At 38.5% G+C, this 17,264-nt stretch overlaps 1 protein-coding gene across 1 annotated transcript; it reads right to left on the bottom strand.

Moving 5' to 3' along the window:
• Nucleotides 1–14,452: 14,452 nt before the first annotated feature.
• Nucleotides 14,453–16,915, bottom strand: LOC307124158 (serine/threonine-protein kinase pim-3-like; the record flags this gene model as incomplete). The annotated part of the gene is made up of 8 exons (XM_079813206.1): nt 14,453–14,544; nt 14,654–14,833; nt 15,002–15,374; nt 15,529–15,579; nt 15,700–15,782; nt 15,957–16,238; nt 16,336–16,542; nt 16,900–16,915. The coding sequence occupies 8 exons, from the start codon at nt 16,913–16,915 to the stop codon at nt 14,453–14,455; spliced, it is 1,284 nt and encodes a 427-aa protein (XP_079669332.1).
• Between the last annotated feature and the right edge of the window lie 349 nt (nt 16,916–17,264).

Raw genomic sequence — 17,264 nt, forward strand, 5'->3', positions numbered from 1 at the left:
CTTTGAAGCCCCAGACAAATGGCAGCACAATAGAATCTAAAGTTTTAAAAAACTTTTTGGGCAAATAGATTGGTAGATTCTGGAAAAGATACAAAAATCTAGGTAACGTCACCATCTTAATAGCATTCACACGCCCCATCATTGACAGAGGTAAAGTCCTCCAGCATTTTATATTGTTCTTTAGGTTTTCGAGCATTGTTAAGTAATTAAGCTTAAATATATCCTTAGGGTTTTTAGGTATATTAACTCCAAGATATTTCAAACTATTTTTAGCGATTTTAAAAGGTAGAGTACACAAAAAGTTAGGATCAATATTATTTGTCACAGCCAAAAATTCACTTTTTTGCCAATTTACTGAGTAACCGGAGAATTTACCGAAAGTTTCCAATAGATTTAGTAAGGGTGGAATAGACTGTTCTGGGTTACTGAGATAAATGATAATATCATCTGCATAGAGGGAAATTTGGTGATTAATTCCACCTAAATTCAGAGGCAAAATTAGAGGGCACTTTTTAATTGCAAGGGCGAGAGGTTCAATTGCGATAGCAAAAAGCAAGGGCGAGAGAGGACAGCCCTGACGGGTGCCTCTGTGTAATTGGAATTGAGGTGACTTGTTAAAATTAGTAAGAACTGAGGATGTGGGAGAGGCGTATAACATCTTCACCCAAGAGGCAAAGGTATCACCCATATCAAATTCTCTAATCACAGTTAAAATATAATCCCATTCAATTTGGTCAAACGCCTTTTCTGCGTCTAGGGCAAGAATTGCAACGCTAGCTTTGGAATCAAATCTAGTATATAAAATATTCATTAAACGCCTGACATTTGAAAAAGAAAAGCGGCCAGGAATAAAACCAGATTGATCAGGGTGAATGATTTTCCCAATGCAGTTATTTAATCTATTAGCCAAAATTTTAGTAAAAATTTTAAGGTCAGAGTTCAAAAGAGCTATGGGTCGATATGATGAAGGGTCGGTTTCTTCTTTACCTTTTTTAAGAATTAGGGAGATATTTGCATCATACAGGGACTGAGGGAGTTTGTGTTCGCCAAATGAATGATTAAACATCCTCAATAACAAAGGAGAGAGCACATGCGCAAATTTTTTATAGAATTCGACCCCAAACCCATCTGGGCCAGGAGCCTTGCCGCTGGGGAAAGATTTAATAGCATCTAGAATTTCCTCTACCGTTATGTCTGCATTCAGAGCTGTCTGCTCTATGCACCCCAACTTTGGAAGATGTAATGAATGGAGGAAATTAGCTAATGCTGAGGTCCGAACAACCCTTTGATTTGTATAGATTTTCATAAAATTCTTTAAATGTATTATTGATTTCACTGGGATTTGTTAAAACAAGACCATTCTTGTTCTTGATTTTGTAAATTGCTCTTGAGGCTTGTAGCCCCCTCAGCGGGCGAGAAAGCAATTTATCTGGTTTATCCCCAAGTTCAAACTGCTTTTGCTTAACTTTTAACAACATATTACTAACTTGGTTCGAGAGAATCATGTTATATTCTAATTTAAGTGCTGTAATTTCATTGAGCGTATCCGATTCAGCAGAAGCTCTATAAGCATCCTCCAACCGAGTGAGACAATTATCAATTTCCATAAGGCGTTTTACCCTTTGCTTTTTAAGCCTGGACTCGTATGAAATAATGTGCCCTCTCAAGACAGCCTTTAGGCTTTCCCATAATGTAGAATCAGAAACCTCGCCCGTATCGTTAAATTTAAGAAACTCAGCAAGTAACTCTGTTAATTGTTCGCAAAATTTGACATCTAAGAGCAAAGTAGGATTAAAACGCCAATTATAGCTGGGCTTAATTTCTAAGAGATCTAGAGATACTGTCACTGGTGAATGATCAGAGATGATTCTATTGTGATGCTTCAATGATTTTACACAGGGAATAATTTTAGAGTCAACTAAAAAGAAATCTATCCTGGAGTATGATTTGTGAACTTGTGAAAAAAAGGTATATTGCATATCTGTTGGATATTTAGTCTCCAGATATCGACTAGATCGAAAGAAGTAATCAAATCATTAAGAACAGTGGTAGAATTGGCCGAGGGTATGCCAGAGCGAGAGGGGAATCTATCTAGAGTAGGGTCCAACACCAAGTTAAAATCGCCGCCTATTATCAGGTGCGTGTTTAGAGTATTTGGTAAAAGATTAAAGACTTTGCGGAAAAAAGCAGGGTCATCAAAATTAGGTCCGTACACATTAAGCAGTGTGACATGAATCGAGGAAAGTAGGCCGGAAACAATTAAATAGCGGCCATTAGGGTCGCTGATAGTAGATATGTGCTTAAAGGGGGCTGATTTACGAAACAAAATAGCTACTCCTCTGGCCCTGGATGAGAAAGTAGATTGGAATACCTGAGAGATCCAATTACATCTCAGTCGCCTTTGTTCAGAGTGCCTAATATGTGTCTCTTGTAAAAATAATATGTCAGCAGGGATGGACTTCAAATAAGAAAAAACTTTAGCTCTCTTAATTTGGTTATTTAATACCCGGACATTCCAGCTGACGAGAGTGACATTGCCACCTATAAGTGGCAGCCCCGTACTACTAGTCATGAAGTACAATATCTAAAGGAATGCCAGCTGCAAAGGTAATTTGAATGTATATTAACCAATGAAGGAGTTATACAGACACAAAACGCTAAACACGAGACGAAAAAACAAACAAAACCACCCACCCTTCCCCTTCCATCAGCTTCCCCAAACGAAGCCGGGAAAAACCCCCTCATAGGAACAGTGGAGCTGCTGGGCAGCAAAAGGAGAAGAAAACCTACCTATGAAAGTAACCTCTAACAGAGAGATCAGGGGCTCCCCAACAGCCTCCATACAACTACGTCATTAACAAAAGAATTGCTCAATACACCTGGCCTATAGTGCATAAAGTACACACCCACTGTAACTTTTGACGTTATTAAAAGTGAATTAAACAGTGTAGTCTTAAAAATGTACATGCAAATACAGCCTAACATATATAATAATATGAACAAGTAGCAAATGCAAAAGTCTGTGAATGTCTTTTTTTTTTTTTTTTTTTTGAAAATATACTCACTACCTCCTATAAAAGGCCGCCAGTAAACAAAAGGAACGATGATTCAAGTCCTACAGCCATGGTAACAACATTGAGAAAAAAAAAGTCCTAAGCAGCAGATCAAGAAGGGTCTTGTTCAATAACGGTGTTCACAAAAACCTCAGCCTCCGAAACCGAGCCAAAGATTTTTTTGCTGGTACCCTGGGTGACAATCAGACGTGCGGGGAACAACATTCCGAATCGAATACCGGCCTCCTTCAACTTCTTTTTCACACCGTCAAACGCCCTTCGTTGTGAAAGTACCTCTGCAGTGAGATCTGGGAAGATGGAGATTTGTACTCCGTCATATTTTAGAGGCGAGTGTTGCCGCGCAAGCCGAAGGATCGTCTCCTTGACCGGATAGTGATGTATCCTCGCGATCAGAATTCGGGGACGCCCTCCTTTTGATGGTAACGGCCCGGTGCGATGTGCGCGGTCAATCTTAATCCCCCCAGGAAAATTCTCTGTTCCCAGAAGTGTCGGGAAGAGTTTTTCCACAAACTCCGTTGGGCGACCGGACTCCACATTCTCGGGTAGGCCTACAATTTTAATATTCTGTCGTCGGGAACGGCCCTCGAGATCATCCACTTTAGCACGTAGGGCCTTATTAGCTGCTAGGATTTCCTGACATGAGGCCTCCAGGGCAGAAATGCGGCTTTCGTGCTCAGCTTTAACACTCTCAAGGTCCGAGATACGCGTGGTGGTTTCAGACAGCGCCGTTTGCAACTGAGATAGAGTCGCTTCCAACGAATTAAATCTGTCATTCATACTGTTATTCATAGTCTGAATGGCGGAGAGGATATCTGTTGAGTCTGGGGCCGTGCAGCGCTCGCGATCCGACTCGTGTTCATTAGACGACGCATTTTCAGCCAGTTGTTCACCTGTGCAGCTTGGTGAATCACCTTTCTTGGGTTTAGCCTTCTTCATCTCACTGTTAGATATTGTTGAGCAAACTTTTGTAGTGAAAATAGTCAGAAAATACAAGTTTATAGAGGCTTATCGATGGAGCTCCCTAAATTTACGTCCACTCCATGCGGTGCTCTCTAGCGCCCCCCTTATTGTAAATATTATCAGTAGACCTACTATAGTGTAAATATTGTGTAAATATTGTGTAAATATTATCAGTAGACCTACTATAGTGTAAATATTGTGTAAATATTGTGTAAATATTATCAGTAGACCTACTATAGTGTAAATATTGTGTAAATATTGTGTAAATATTATCAGTAGACCTACTATAGTGTAAATATTGTGTAAATATTATCAGTACTACTCCTTTTGGTAGTGGAGCTCACGTTATCTCCTGAGTTTTTAGCCACTAATTTTGTGGCGGCATGTGATGATGTGAGGCTTCATTAGATTAGAATTACTTGCCACCGACGTAGAGAGACTCTTTATTCATGTGCATAAGTCGCATTTAACATAAACACCTTTCACCTCAACGAGGGAAAATTAGCGCTTATACTTCCAGTTTGCGAAAGCTTCATTTGAAGTTGTCGGACTTGGTGTGTGTGACTTAGTATATGCGTGTGCGTGTGTGTCATAGGTGTGTGTGTGTGTGTGTGTGTGAACTCAACCTATCAACCTCAACCTTGTCTCCCACCCACCAATCATCATCAGTGTACCACCCATAGACGGTACCAAACACGCATAGCATGCACACACACACACACCAACCAGAGAAAGAAAAAACTTTGCAAGTCCTACTGACAGAGAGCCTGATCGAAAGAAAACTGCTTCAGTGAGCTCAATTATAGTAACGCCGCATTTTATTCTCAGTAACGCTAACGGCGTTGTAACAGGAGAAACAGTAATTTGTTTGATTACTCGTTACTGAAAAAAATAATTCCGTTAGTAACGCCGTTTATCTATAACGCCGTTATTCCCATCACTGTAGATTAGCAATCAAAGAACACTCTCTTTATAATGTTCGGAGCTGTGAATCACACGTCGCGAGTGTATCTGCACACTTGCCCAAACGGCTGTTATAACGAATGGCGCTGTTATGCTGAACAACGTGGCTCTTACTGTATTCATATCGATGTTGTGTTTGCTGTTAGTTGTGGTGAAAGCATTTCGTGAGAGAAAACGCGTTGCAATGACGAGATCACTGCATTCACGCGATCAACAGACTGTCTATGTACTCAATCCTCATCACTGCAGCTTTTCATGTGATAGGAAAAGATCTAAATATAATGCTATAATCAACATTTTCATGAACCGTTCCTCTCGACAGCTGTAATGGTAAAAAAAACGTAGTAAAAGTATTCGAGAGGGGTTCCACATGTTACAAAGTTCGTAGAATAAGGAGGAAGACGACAGGGTCAGCGTGACTGGGACTCGTGTTTATGCAGAACTCTCAGATACAAAGAAAATAAACTTGCGCTCTCAACAACTCAGTACAATAAAACTTTCTCAGCTATCTTTCTCCAGTTCTAAGGTCTCTCTGGTCCACATGCAGTCCGTCTCTCTCTCTAGCAGCGCTTGCAAACCTCGCTAAACCACGCCCCCCCCGCCACATAATCTAATACTCATTTCAAATGCACAGATGTCAGCCAATCACAACAGTGGCCGTTTTCACTGAAGTCTCACATCAGACACGCCCCTTGAAACAGAGCATTCAAGCCAGAGGACTAATATCAGGATAGAAAAATGCCTTTTATTTGAGACGGTTATATTCTTTTTAGATAGGCTATTTCTCTTTCAAAAGCATTGATGATATTAATGCAGCAACGTTATTTCGTTCTCATGTTTTTTAACAGTAGACCTATGTTTTATTTAAAGTTGTTTCTCATTATGCCTTCGAAAACGCGCAGTCACTTTGATCAGGAAAAGTAAAATTAAGTGCAAGATGTGCAGAGCCAATCTGTCATGTACATAACATTATAATGAGAACACAATTGTAATAGTTTTGTAAATTATCTTATGCTTTATTTGCCTGTGTATGGGCGTTGTTGTTAAGGGAAGAGCGCATTCAAAATGTGTAAAAACTAGCACGGCCAAGTTCACGTGCGCATTCGCATCCTTTTGTGCTGATGCAAGTTGGTAACTTGCACTGATTAATCTAATATAGGGTGCGTTTGGTTGAGTTTATTAACCTGCTAGCAAAGCTACGTAGGGTGCTGTTTATTTACAGTTTCAGTTCAATTACAATGATATGATTGATTGGGTTATTTGATACGTTTTTTAAAAAACATCTAAAAACAAAATAACCATTTATGCATCATAATCTAGCAGTTGTTTTTTCTAGTCATATGTTCATGTTTTCATAGACATGTGATGTTTGTATTTGTCAACATTAATTTTCGTAACACTCTTAAAATAGTTTCATATCTCCATGAAGGACCCTGAACCCCTGACTCTACCTCAGCCCTCCAAGACCAGGACTCCACCTCGACTCTCCAACTCTTTGGCTCCACCTGGGTTTGTCGTTCCCTCAGCTACTCTTTGATCCCTCTGGCTCCATCGAGTTCCCTTGTCCCTCCGGCACCACCTTGGTCAGTCATCACCCTGGCTTTGCAACGGCCTTCGGGCATCTGTTGCAAAACTGTGACCGTAGTAATGAATTTACTTTTATGTACAGAAATCCTATTGATTATATTATGTTTATGTACAGAATTTCAAGAGGTGATACATCAAAGGAGCTCCTAGAAGGTCCCGCTCCACCTTTTGGCTATCCTCCACTTTTTCACTCTGAGCTTAGCCACCCTCACCAGCTCTTATAGGCAAGAAAATTGGAACAGGCCAGCCTCCTCCAAAACCTCCTTTTCTTTCTCACCCTCTTCTCTCTCACCTCCCTATCTCCAGCTTCCTCACCAATATCAGCATGCCTCCCATCCAGCCAATGATGCAAGTAAATAAAATAACATAAAAAAGGACTTGCTGAATTTGTTTTACTACATAACTAATTATGGTTAAATAAATAAATAATATTATGAATGTATTTGTTTTGATGGTTAATAAAGGGGGGGGGGGGGGGGGAGAGATAGGAAACCCAGTCAGTAGGATAAAATACCAACAATCTTAGTGGATAGTTAAGCCACACTAAATGTCATTGCAATATTATTGACATAAATGGTTATTCTAAAGATAAGGTACTTCTCCAAAAAATATGGTTAGTAACTCCGTGGTTGAACTGACCTTCAGTATTAGCTCTCTGTTATAGGCTAAACAATATTCATTTCATATACCTCACAACTTATAATTGTTTTTATATGCTATACAAATTATTTAAACAGAGAAACCTACATTTGCTTTAATCAAAAATAAATGCTTTTAGATAATGAAGCTCATGATATTTCTCTAAATTCCTGAAATTAATGTTAAATAGTTGCAACAACTTTGGTGTTTTAAACTAACATATAAAACACTGCTTTTATGTTAAACATTATTTTATGTTAAACAAACATAAATAATTCTTATCTTTAAATGATTGAATTAATGAGATGTAGTCGGTTTGAGTTCATGACGATCTACCGTAATCCCACTCTCTAATAGCATTTGTCTTTTACTATACTGGGTTTCTTTCATTTTTTTAATGCATTTTATGTTTCTAACAGTCCTCAAAAGTACATGATAATGTTACAATTTTGAATATCTATTTTCCTCATCCTCGCTCTGTCTTTTTGGCTTATTGAAACCGTCTCGGGTTATGACTATAACCCTTGTTCCCCGAGAAGGGAACGAGACACTGCGTCGTCGAGTGACAACACACTCTGGGAACGCCCACAGCGTTACGCATCTGAAGTATGAATGAAATCAAGCCAATCTGATTGGTGGTGCGTCATGACGTAGTAGATGACGGCATACCCGGAAGATACATAAGGGACGCTGATGCATACACACACCAGTTTTTTGCTCTTCAGCGGAGCGCTCTGTGTTTTGTCAGTCTTATTTGGTGTTGTTTGTCTACCAACGTTGTTCACAAGCATTTCTCAGGGCTCGCGAACTCCGTGGCTGGTCCCGTGTCTGTCGAAGAAAAAAAAAAAAGACAGCACGGTTGATCAATCATGGGACTCGCAGATGGGTCTGTCAGGGGAACTTGAGAGTGCTCAAGAAGAAAACAGACGAAACAGTGAGAAACAGACATTTATGATAATTTTGTCTCTTTGTAAAAACAATTTTCTGTACATTGAGGTTGAGACAGGAGTCATATAATCATTGTGTAATATGAACCATCACAGCAGTGACCACTTATAGTTGGCTTGTTTAGCCTTTGCATAGCCTACAATAGGCTTAAACTGCAGACAAGCACAAATCATGTCGCAGCATTCTGTGCTTAAAGACGAGAGAGATGTCTGATTATTAACTTATACTTTACACCTGCTCTCTTTGAAGTGATTGATCTTTTTTGTATGAATTTTTTTAAAATTGTCCATCTTTGTTCTTTGATGAAGGTCTCACCTTGTGGGTGTGACAGACCACTGTCGTCAGCTTTGCGTGGTATACCTGCCGTTGAATTTGGTCTCTGGAGGACTGTACGCTTTTGTGCCTTGAGGAAGGAGATGTTGTCTGATGATCAATATATTTCCACAGCATGTTGACTTTATATGTGTTTCTGTAATCTAAATAAAGCGGTTCATAACACATACTACTGAAGAATTTGAAGGCAGAATCAGTCAATTTGACCAACTCCATGGTGGCCTGGTTCCCAAGCAGGTTATCTGGTTTAATGGCTTGGTGGAAGACACCATTCTCTCAGCAATAAAAAAAATTAGCGGCATGAATGACCTGCCACATAACCGTCGTGCTGTCTCCTCCTCAAGGCTTCTTCTGAGGGAAGTCCATGAAACTCAACAGGTCCATGCAAGGCGAAAGCCACTCCATGATCATGATGCAGTGGTCTGTGTCGTCCTGTCAGTCTAGCAGTTTAATTATGTGAGGAACGCTGGCCATTAATGTCAGGCCAATCTCCAAGGAGAGGCGTTTGGATTGACCAGGCTAAAATGCATAACATATGATGGTTAGATAGAAGAGGTTTCCCATGAATTGAAAACAGTGACAGAGAGGGCAGCCTTCTCACCACTTAGATGTTTGGCATCTTCACTGAATATTTTACAGTCACCTGATCAACAAAACAAAGAATTAACATTTAGCATGTTCACAGCTGTCAGTCATATCAGGAATCCTAAACAGATCTGCAATGTTTTGTGAGTGGAAGAAATGTAAACCTCAAGTCCCTGTGTACACAATGCCAAATCCTCCTTCGGCCAGCTCGTGGCTAAATTTATTAAACGCCTGAAATGTGTTCTTTTAAAAGAATTCTAGTTAGTATGAAATACAAATTTTATATATACTGTATATATCATAATTATAAAAAATGTTTTCTAAATCTCATATATTTATCATTCTTGTCCAGCTTTTCCATGTTTTCATCTACAGCCAAACTAACTGGAGCGTCGACGTGGGTTGGAGGACGTCCTGCTCCAGCTGTTCCTCAGCAGCTGGAAGAACTTCAGAAGTTGGAGCTACAATATGAATCAAATGAATACAATGAATATGTATTGTATCCTCAGATTAGAGTGTTTTTTTATTTAACAGCATTTTTGACTTATATCTTAATATAAAATCTTTTTAAAAAAATGAAACGGCTCATATTATTGAACTAAATTGAGCTGGATGGTGAAAGTATTGTCTTCTGCAGAGCTCATTTATAGCTGAATCTACTTTGTTTGATAATTGATGAATTTTGCACCATTGGCAGTTATTGAAGAAAACTAAATCTACATTGAACTGACTTGAGCTGAATAACGACACTATTGTCTTCTCTAGTGCAGCTTAGAGCTGAATTGAACTCATTTCATAATTGATGAACTTTACAGTTATTGAACTGACTTGAGCTGAATAATGACACTGTTGTATTTTTAGAGCTGGTTTACAGCAGAATTTAATTGTCTCATATTTGAAGTTTGCATCGATTCTGTATTTTTTCTGTTGATTTGCTGTGAAGCTGTTTGAAACAATATGTATTGTATAACACACTATATAAATAAAGGGGACTTGCAAATCGATTTTATTCTGAATTTAAAGTCTCATACAATGTTTGATAATGACACTCTTCTGATCATAATGTGATCAAAAGTCTTTAACCCTTTAAAACCACACGTATCACATTTGATACACGAGTTTCTAAGACATATTGAATCAGTGAGAGCAATACTTTCTTTGAAAACCTATTGTATCTATTTTGGTACGTGTATTCTGCCATCTTGTGGAATTTCACTGTACTGCAGGCAGTAGAGGGGTGATTTTTTAGCTTTTCAAAATGGCGACTGCGATTGGATCAAGACAGACGCTTTCGGCAGGAAAATAAAGGCTAATTTCAAGTTGTTAAGGTAAAAAATAATATTGGATTGCGCCTGATATAATTAATTTAACACTTTCTGAATTGAAATAATGCATAATTACTTAATAATTGAATCGTTAAATTACAAGTAAATCGTGTTGGAAATTGTGTATCAAATTTGATACTGCAGGTATTAATGGTGCTACCACAATGCAAACACACACAATATTGGGATGATTCAATTAATGGTAATAATGACTGAAATGCCATATTAAAATATATATTGTGTTAAAAATGCACATATTAAATTTAAAACTGCAGGAATAAGGTTCTTTATCCCTGAATAGTCGTGTCACATTTTTTTTTAATGTAATCTACAATATGCCTATACCACAATGTCATCTTACAATACATTTAGGTTATTTTTACAGTAACAATTCCTCTAAAATTATACTCAATATGCTGGAATCATCAATTTTTTATGTGTATTTTTAGATGTCAAAAAGATTAGAGGAAGAAGAGAGAAAAAAAAGCATCTTCAAAATGTAATCGACATAATAATGGATGGCAATTCAAGTGACCTAGAGCAGTTAGAGGAGGAGGAGGAGGATGATGATGAGGAATGGATTCCTCAGGCCATGCATGATGATGGAATCTCAGACAGCAGTGACGAGGAAGATTATCAAGTCGAAAGTGTAGTCCAGAGCAGCATAGAAGTTGAGGTCCCAACAACACAGGACACATTCAAAAAGCATTTGGTGAAGGATAATGCTAAAAAGAAAGAATACAGATGGAGAAAAAAACAATTTCAACCTCCATCAGAAGGGATGCCATGGATCATTTTCCAACATGGGAAACCCGAAAAAGATGCAAGCATTGCACCAACAACCACTTCTCGCATGTGTACTGTGAGAAGTGCAAGGTGCATCTTTGCCTCAACAAAGACAGAAACTGCTTTCGTGACTACCACAAAGTGAAATAAAAGGACTGGAAAAAAGATCTATGTAAAAAAAAAAGAGAAAAACTGCCTAAAATGTTCTCTGTTTTCAAAATGTTAAAGGCATAATAGATTATTTGTATCTGGAAAAAAGATCTATGTAAAAAAAAAAGAGAGAGAGAAAAACTGCCTAAAATATTCTATGTTTTCAAACTGTTAAAGGCATAATAGATTTTTTGTAAATAAGGTCTACACTGTTGTAAGCAAAACGTTCCCCAAAAGCCTGATGTATCAAATGTGATACAAAAAATATATCATAAACAAAATGAGTTGGCAAAATTTTTTATTTTTATTTTGATTCAAGGCTTAATAAACATCTAATTTCCAAAAATATATAATTTTCTGCCATTTTTTTAATGTGTCAGGCTTTAAAGGGTTAATTTATTTTGTTATCTTACAAATGTCACTCTAAAGTGTTTGGTGTGATGACAGCATTAGGGACAGTGATTCTTTGTTAAAAAGGAAAAAGAACAGAAGTTCCCATGACTTTGCCATTAATCAAAACTTGTATCATCAGGACAGGCTCATGTGATTTTACCACAATTGGTGAGTTTTCGATATAATCCAGCCTCACACTGGTACTCCTTCTCAACTTGAACTAGGTCATATTTGGCAGCTCTGCGACAAGGCAAGTGGAGCCACTTCCAGAAGTTCCTCTTGCTCTTTTTCTCCTCAATCTCAGCAGCACCAGCAACAGGCCAATAAGTATGAGGATGGTTATCCGTCGTGTTGGTGGTATTTAACCCTCAAACGCCAGCAGCCCTTATTTGGTCCTTCATGGACAAATTTGGGCATGAATATCTCAGGTGTAATTCTATTTTTTTTTTCTTCATATCACTATCTTCGATAAAATAAAAACTATCAATGTATGCATTTATTTGGAGATTTCTGAATTTATTTACCTCTAAAAGTATCATATTTTTCATGTAAAATATGCTTATTTTTATGTAATATTTATTTTTTACTTCAGTTCAAATATTTGTTCCAGTAAGTTGAAACAGGCAAAACCTCAACATTTGACATACTTTGGTGACATCTGGTGACATTATGTTGGTATCAAAAGTAACAATAACATGAAATATCAATAGCCACTTTATGTATGAACTCACTGCTGAAAAGATGCCAAAATATGCACAGACAAATCTGACCATGCAATAAGGAAAAGACAAAGTAGGAGACAGAGAAATCATTTATTTCTAACAAAAAACATAAAATTTCAATAACTTAAAAAAAGTCAATGGTACCAAACAGGTAAGAATAAACAGTAACTCTAATAATAACTCAAATGTTTTTATTTTTTGCAGTCTAATATTAAAATCCTTTAAATACATTATAGAGATTTGTGACGTCATAATGTGATTTAATTTTTCTTGGTGCCGACGATAATGAGGTCGAAAAAAAGAGAATGGATCGCCTGGTGTCTTTGAATGAAAGAATTCATATCTAATAATATTTGATATGAGTTCAAGTGATTAACAAATCATTCATAAATTAGAAAATAAGTGCAAAATAGTTTTGAGTGAAAAATCCTTGAAAAAGAACTGCCTCGCCTGTCTTGGTGAGTATATTGACGCGGCGAACACGGATATGTCTTTAGTGAACGTAAACAGTTCCGACCTCCAAGAGAAATGGGATGTGTGTCAATATCGTGCGTCAGGTCTTAAAGTGACAGCAGCCTTCTATATGGCTGCTGCTGGCTTACGCTGTTAATGTTCATCAAACAACAATAGAAAGAGAAAATCACTCACTGCTCTTGACTCAATAACTTAAGTAGATTTAATAAGAATAAGTATATATTACCTTCATACTATGACATGTTTTATTATTTATATTTATTATTCAATTATTTAATATTTCATTATTCCCTATTGTTTTCTTTTGAATCTTTCTTATTGTATTTGTCCTAGTATTTGTTATTAGCATCTTAATTCTTATTTTAACAACAAAGATACCAAAATAGCTATATTGAGAAATATACTATCTTCATAATCATATACAATTATTAAATAATATGTGAAATAAGATTTTTGTAATGACGGCCAACCCTAGTAATGTGTGTGTGTGTGTGTGTGTGTGTGTGTCTATGTTTGCGCTTTCTGTTGTAAATGCCATTAGGTTACATAGTATATGGCCAAAACATATATCTGGGAAAGCATATTGGATTGATTACAATATAGCGAATATTTGGCATTTGTGTATGTTGATTCAGAGTTGGCGTCATCTCCGCAGGTGTTGGGTCATCTGAAATCTTCGTAAGAGGCGGGAGCTGGCTCAATCCCACTGTAGAAACAGAAAAGCAAACAGAAAATAATTAGCGTAGCTGCTGTTCATAACATTTCAAGTAATAGATGCACATTTGATCTGATATAATAGGAAGGTTATAAGATTCATTATGTGAATGTTTGGCTAAAGAGATGTGTCATTTTTTGTAATTCAACATAGCAGACTCCAAGTGATCAAGGATACTTTAGCGCATGCTACCAGCAGCACAGCCACCTGTGTCGTATGTTAAGAAGACAACCGAGAATCAGTAAAAACAGTTAAAGTCAGTGCAAAGCAATATTAAAGAGTGTTTGTCACACCAACTTACGGCAATGTGAAATAAGGCAATCATCAACCATTAAACAGCATATAAATCAAAACTGCCTAACGTTACTCAGTGAAATATTGAACCCATGAAGAGCAAACTAGCTGTGTACTTAGTTTTCTGCTGTTTCACTTAAAGTATACTTAAAAATATACTTTTATACACTATAAAGTGGGCCAATGTAGTCCCAAGTAGTACTGAAAACGTTTTCTCCCTTTTTCCACTCTAACTGGGGGGGGGAAATACAGATTTTGCTACTTGTACTCTGTCCAGCTGGCGGATCTCTAACCCATCGGGGCTCTGGTTTCACCTGGTGCTGCCTCCAGCATCCACATAGAAAGACCCTACCTCCTCTTTTCTGTAGGTGCACAGTCAGGAAGCCATCTCTGCCGTCCTCCTGGTCACCCTATACAAATAATTAAAACCGTTATCTAGACTGACCCTAATAATTCAATCCAACTCATGACTGCTGTGCTTCAGATAAGTGTAATGCCACCTGTTCAGTGTAACCAGGGATGATGCTCAATGTCGTCTAAGCTGGGACGGTCTGCCTCCGCTGCACTAAGACACCAGCTAACCAACTGACGGCACTCTGTTACACACAACACAGTACTTGCCTTCAGCAACACAACAGAACAAACTTCTCTGTCTGGCCATGGTTTTTGTATGGTTTTTCTATCTGAATGTTTGCTATCGCTTACCTGTAGACAGCTCTCTAGGGAAGTGCAGTCTGCTTTTGGAGGTGACCCTCCACGCAGCTCTGAAGGGTAAAAAACCGCACAGGATTTTGTAGAGAGTCACCCCCACTGACCAAACAGTAGCCGGTCCGGCATGATAGAGGTGTTGACGAAACCACTCCGGAGGGGCGTACTGAAGAGTGCCTGAAAACCCAAGAAGACCAAAAAACACTCATTGAAAAGGTTCCCGTCAGAACTAATTGTAGGCCTCAAATTATCTTTAAGTTTCCTTTTGGTTCACAAAATATCCATGTATAAGAACATCACACAGAGTGATGTAGTGAGATCTTTCCTTCTGTAATGCAAACCAACCTGCAAACGATTTGTAGGCTGAGTCCTTTAGGAGGTCTCCACACCCAAAGTCCAGCAGCTTGATGTCATGTGAAGCTGTGGAAATCAGGATGTTCTGTGGCTTGACGTCCCGGTGCAGGACCCCGCGGCTCTCACAGTGTTTCAGCGCAGTGATGAGCTGCACCAGCACTTTCTTGGCCAGGCTCTCATCAAGAGGGCTGTTCTCCTCACTGAAACTCTGGAGATCTTGACAAGGAACAGGCCGCTCCAGGATCATGGTGTAGTGCGTGGGATAGTCAAACCACTCCACAAGCTGCAGGACATTGGGGCTGGCAGGGGCTGAATTGACCTGGGTCATCAATGCGACCTCCAGTGGCAGCAGACCCTGGCCTTCCTGTAGTGACAAATGCTGCATTAAATCCAGGGCTTAATGCGGATGTGTGTGTGTGTGTGTGTGTGTGTGTGTGTGTGTGTGTGTGTGTGTGTGTGTGTGTGTGTGTGTAAACCAATAGGATGTGAAACAACAACAGATTCAAGGTGGTACTTACAACTTTCAGCCTCTTGTGTGTCCTGCCTTTAGAGACATACTTGATAGCAACCTGTAGACGCAAACCACAGTAAATCACACCTGCCTCACTGTGACATATGTCATTTACTAATATCAATTCTGAGAACATTTCTAAAGGTTGTTTGAATGAAGAGGGAAGAAAATGTCTTACTGGAAATCCATCAGACCTGGCGGTCCCAGCATACACAGAGCCAAATCCGCCACGCCCCAGCAATGGGCCCTTCGCATATGCTTCTGCAACATATAAGATCACAAGAAATGTCTTGAGAAAGACTTATTGCAGTATCTCAATCTATAAAAGAATGCTACTTTAATGCAGATTTTACATCAAAGATCTTGAGAATATTTTACAATGGCAAATCAATTAATAATTGAAAAATAACTTCTTTAATATGAGTCTATTCTGACCTGTGCGGGACCGTTTGGCAGGTCTCTTATATGCGGTGGATGGGCTCCCATCATCTGGGGCTTGCTGGCTGTCGCTCTGCCTCTTCCTCTTCCTGTTAGCCTGATCTTTTGACACAGACGAGGCCAACTTGGAAGGCAGCGGTGCTAAATAGCCAGGTAGCTCTTGTGTCAGAGGCTGGGTTGGGTTTAGCAGAGGTTCCAGATCATGGTCACCACAGCCCTGTGTCCCAACCTCCTGACTAGCCGTCTGGATAAAAGCAGCACTCTTGGATCTGGAGCGACCTGAGGATGAAATATTTCATACATCAAATATACTTAAAAGAATCTAGTTATGTAAGAATAGGCTAGGCTTACTTCTTTAATGTAAGCTTATTCTGACCTGTGCGGGACCGTTTGGCAGAGGTGGATGGGCTCCCATCATTTGGGGCTTGCTGGCTGTCGCTCTGCCTCTTCCTCTTCCTGTTAGCCTGATCTTTTGACACAGACAAGGCCAACTCGGAGGGCAGAGGCGCTAAATAGCCAGGTAGCTCCTCCTGACTAGCCGTCTGGGTGAAAGCTGCACTCTTGGATCTGGAGCGGCCTGAGGCTGAAATATTTTTTTTATATATTAGTCACATTATATTTATAATTAATAATCAATTGTCAGTGGTCACAACAAATAATTGTAAAATTAGCCTTTATTTTTCAACTTTCTATTGCGTCTTGCATTTAATTAGCAGTTTCCTAATTTTGACAAGGTCAAAAAAATTTTTTTGTCCTAATTAAAGACAAAAAAAATGTTTCATTTACAATGAATATATGTGATCATTTAGCTATGCAATATTTGGGTTTAAATGGCTTAACTTGCACACATTTCTACACATGAATTAAGTCAAACTATGCACAACATCAAACCGTAACAACATAACGTACCAATAAACAACTGAATAATTAAAACACTCACCTAGTCCTTCACCCATGCGAGCCATTGAAATCTCCTCCAAACTCCAACAAGAATAAATAAATAAAAAATAAATAAAAAATGAAACTCTCCCCAGAGAGTTTTAAACAAAAACAAACAATCGAAACTATTTCCAAAATAACTCGTTCATATAAAACTCAAAGAATATAACATTTAAATAAAATAGCCTTCAAAAAATACAAGTTTCCTCTCGGAAATCCTCCAAACTCCTTCAAAATTCACAATTTCACCACAGAAAATACTCTCGAGTCTCTGAAGTCGCCTCGCATCCAAACCAACAGATATCGATGGGTTCGAGTGTTTATCATTCAAATTTCATTAGACGCGTCGCTATGGTAACTAAATAT

Source organism: Gobio gobio (genome assembly GCF_949357685.1).
Source record: "Gobio gobio genome assembly, chromosome: 3".
NCBI lineage: Eukaryota > Metazoa > Chordata > Actinopteri > Cypriniformes > Gobionidae > Gobio > Gobio gobio.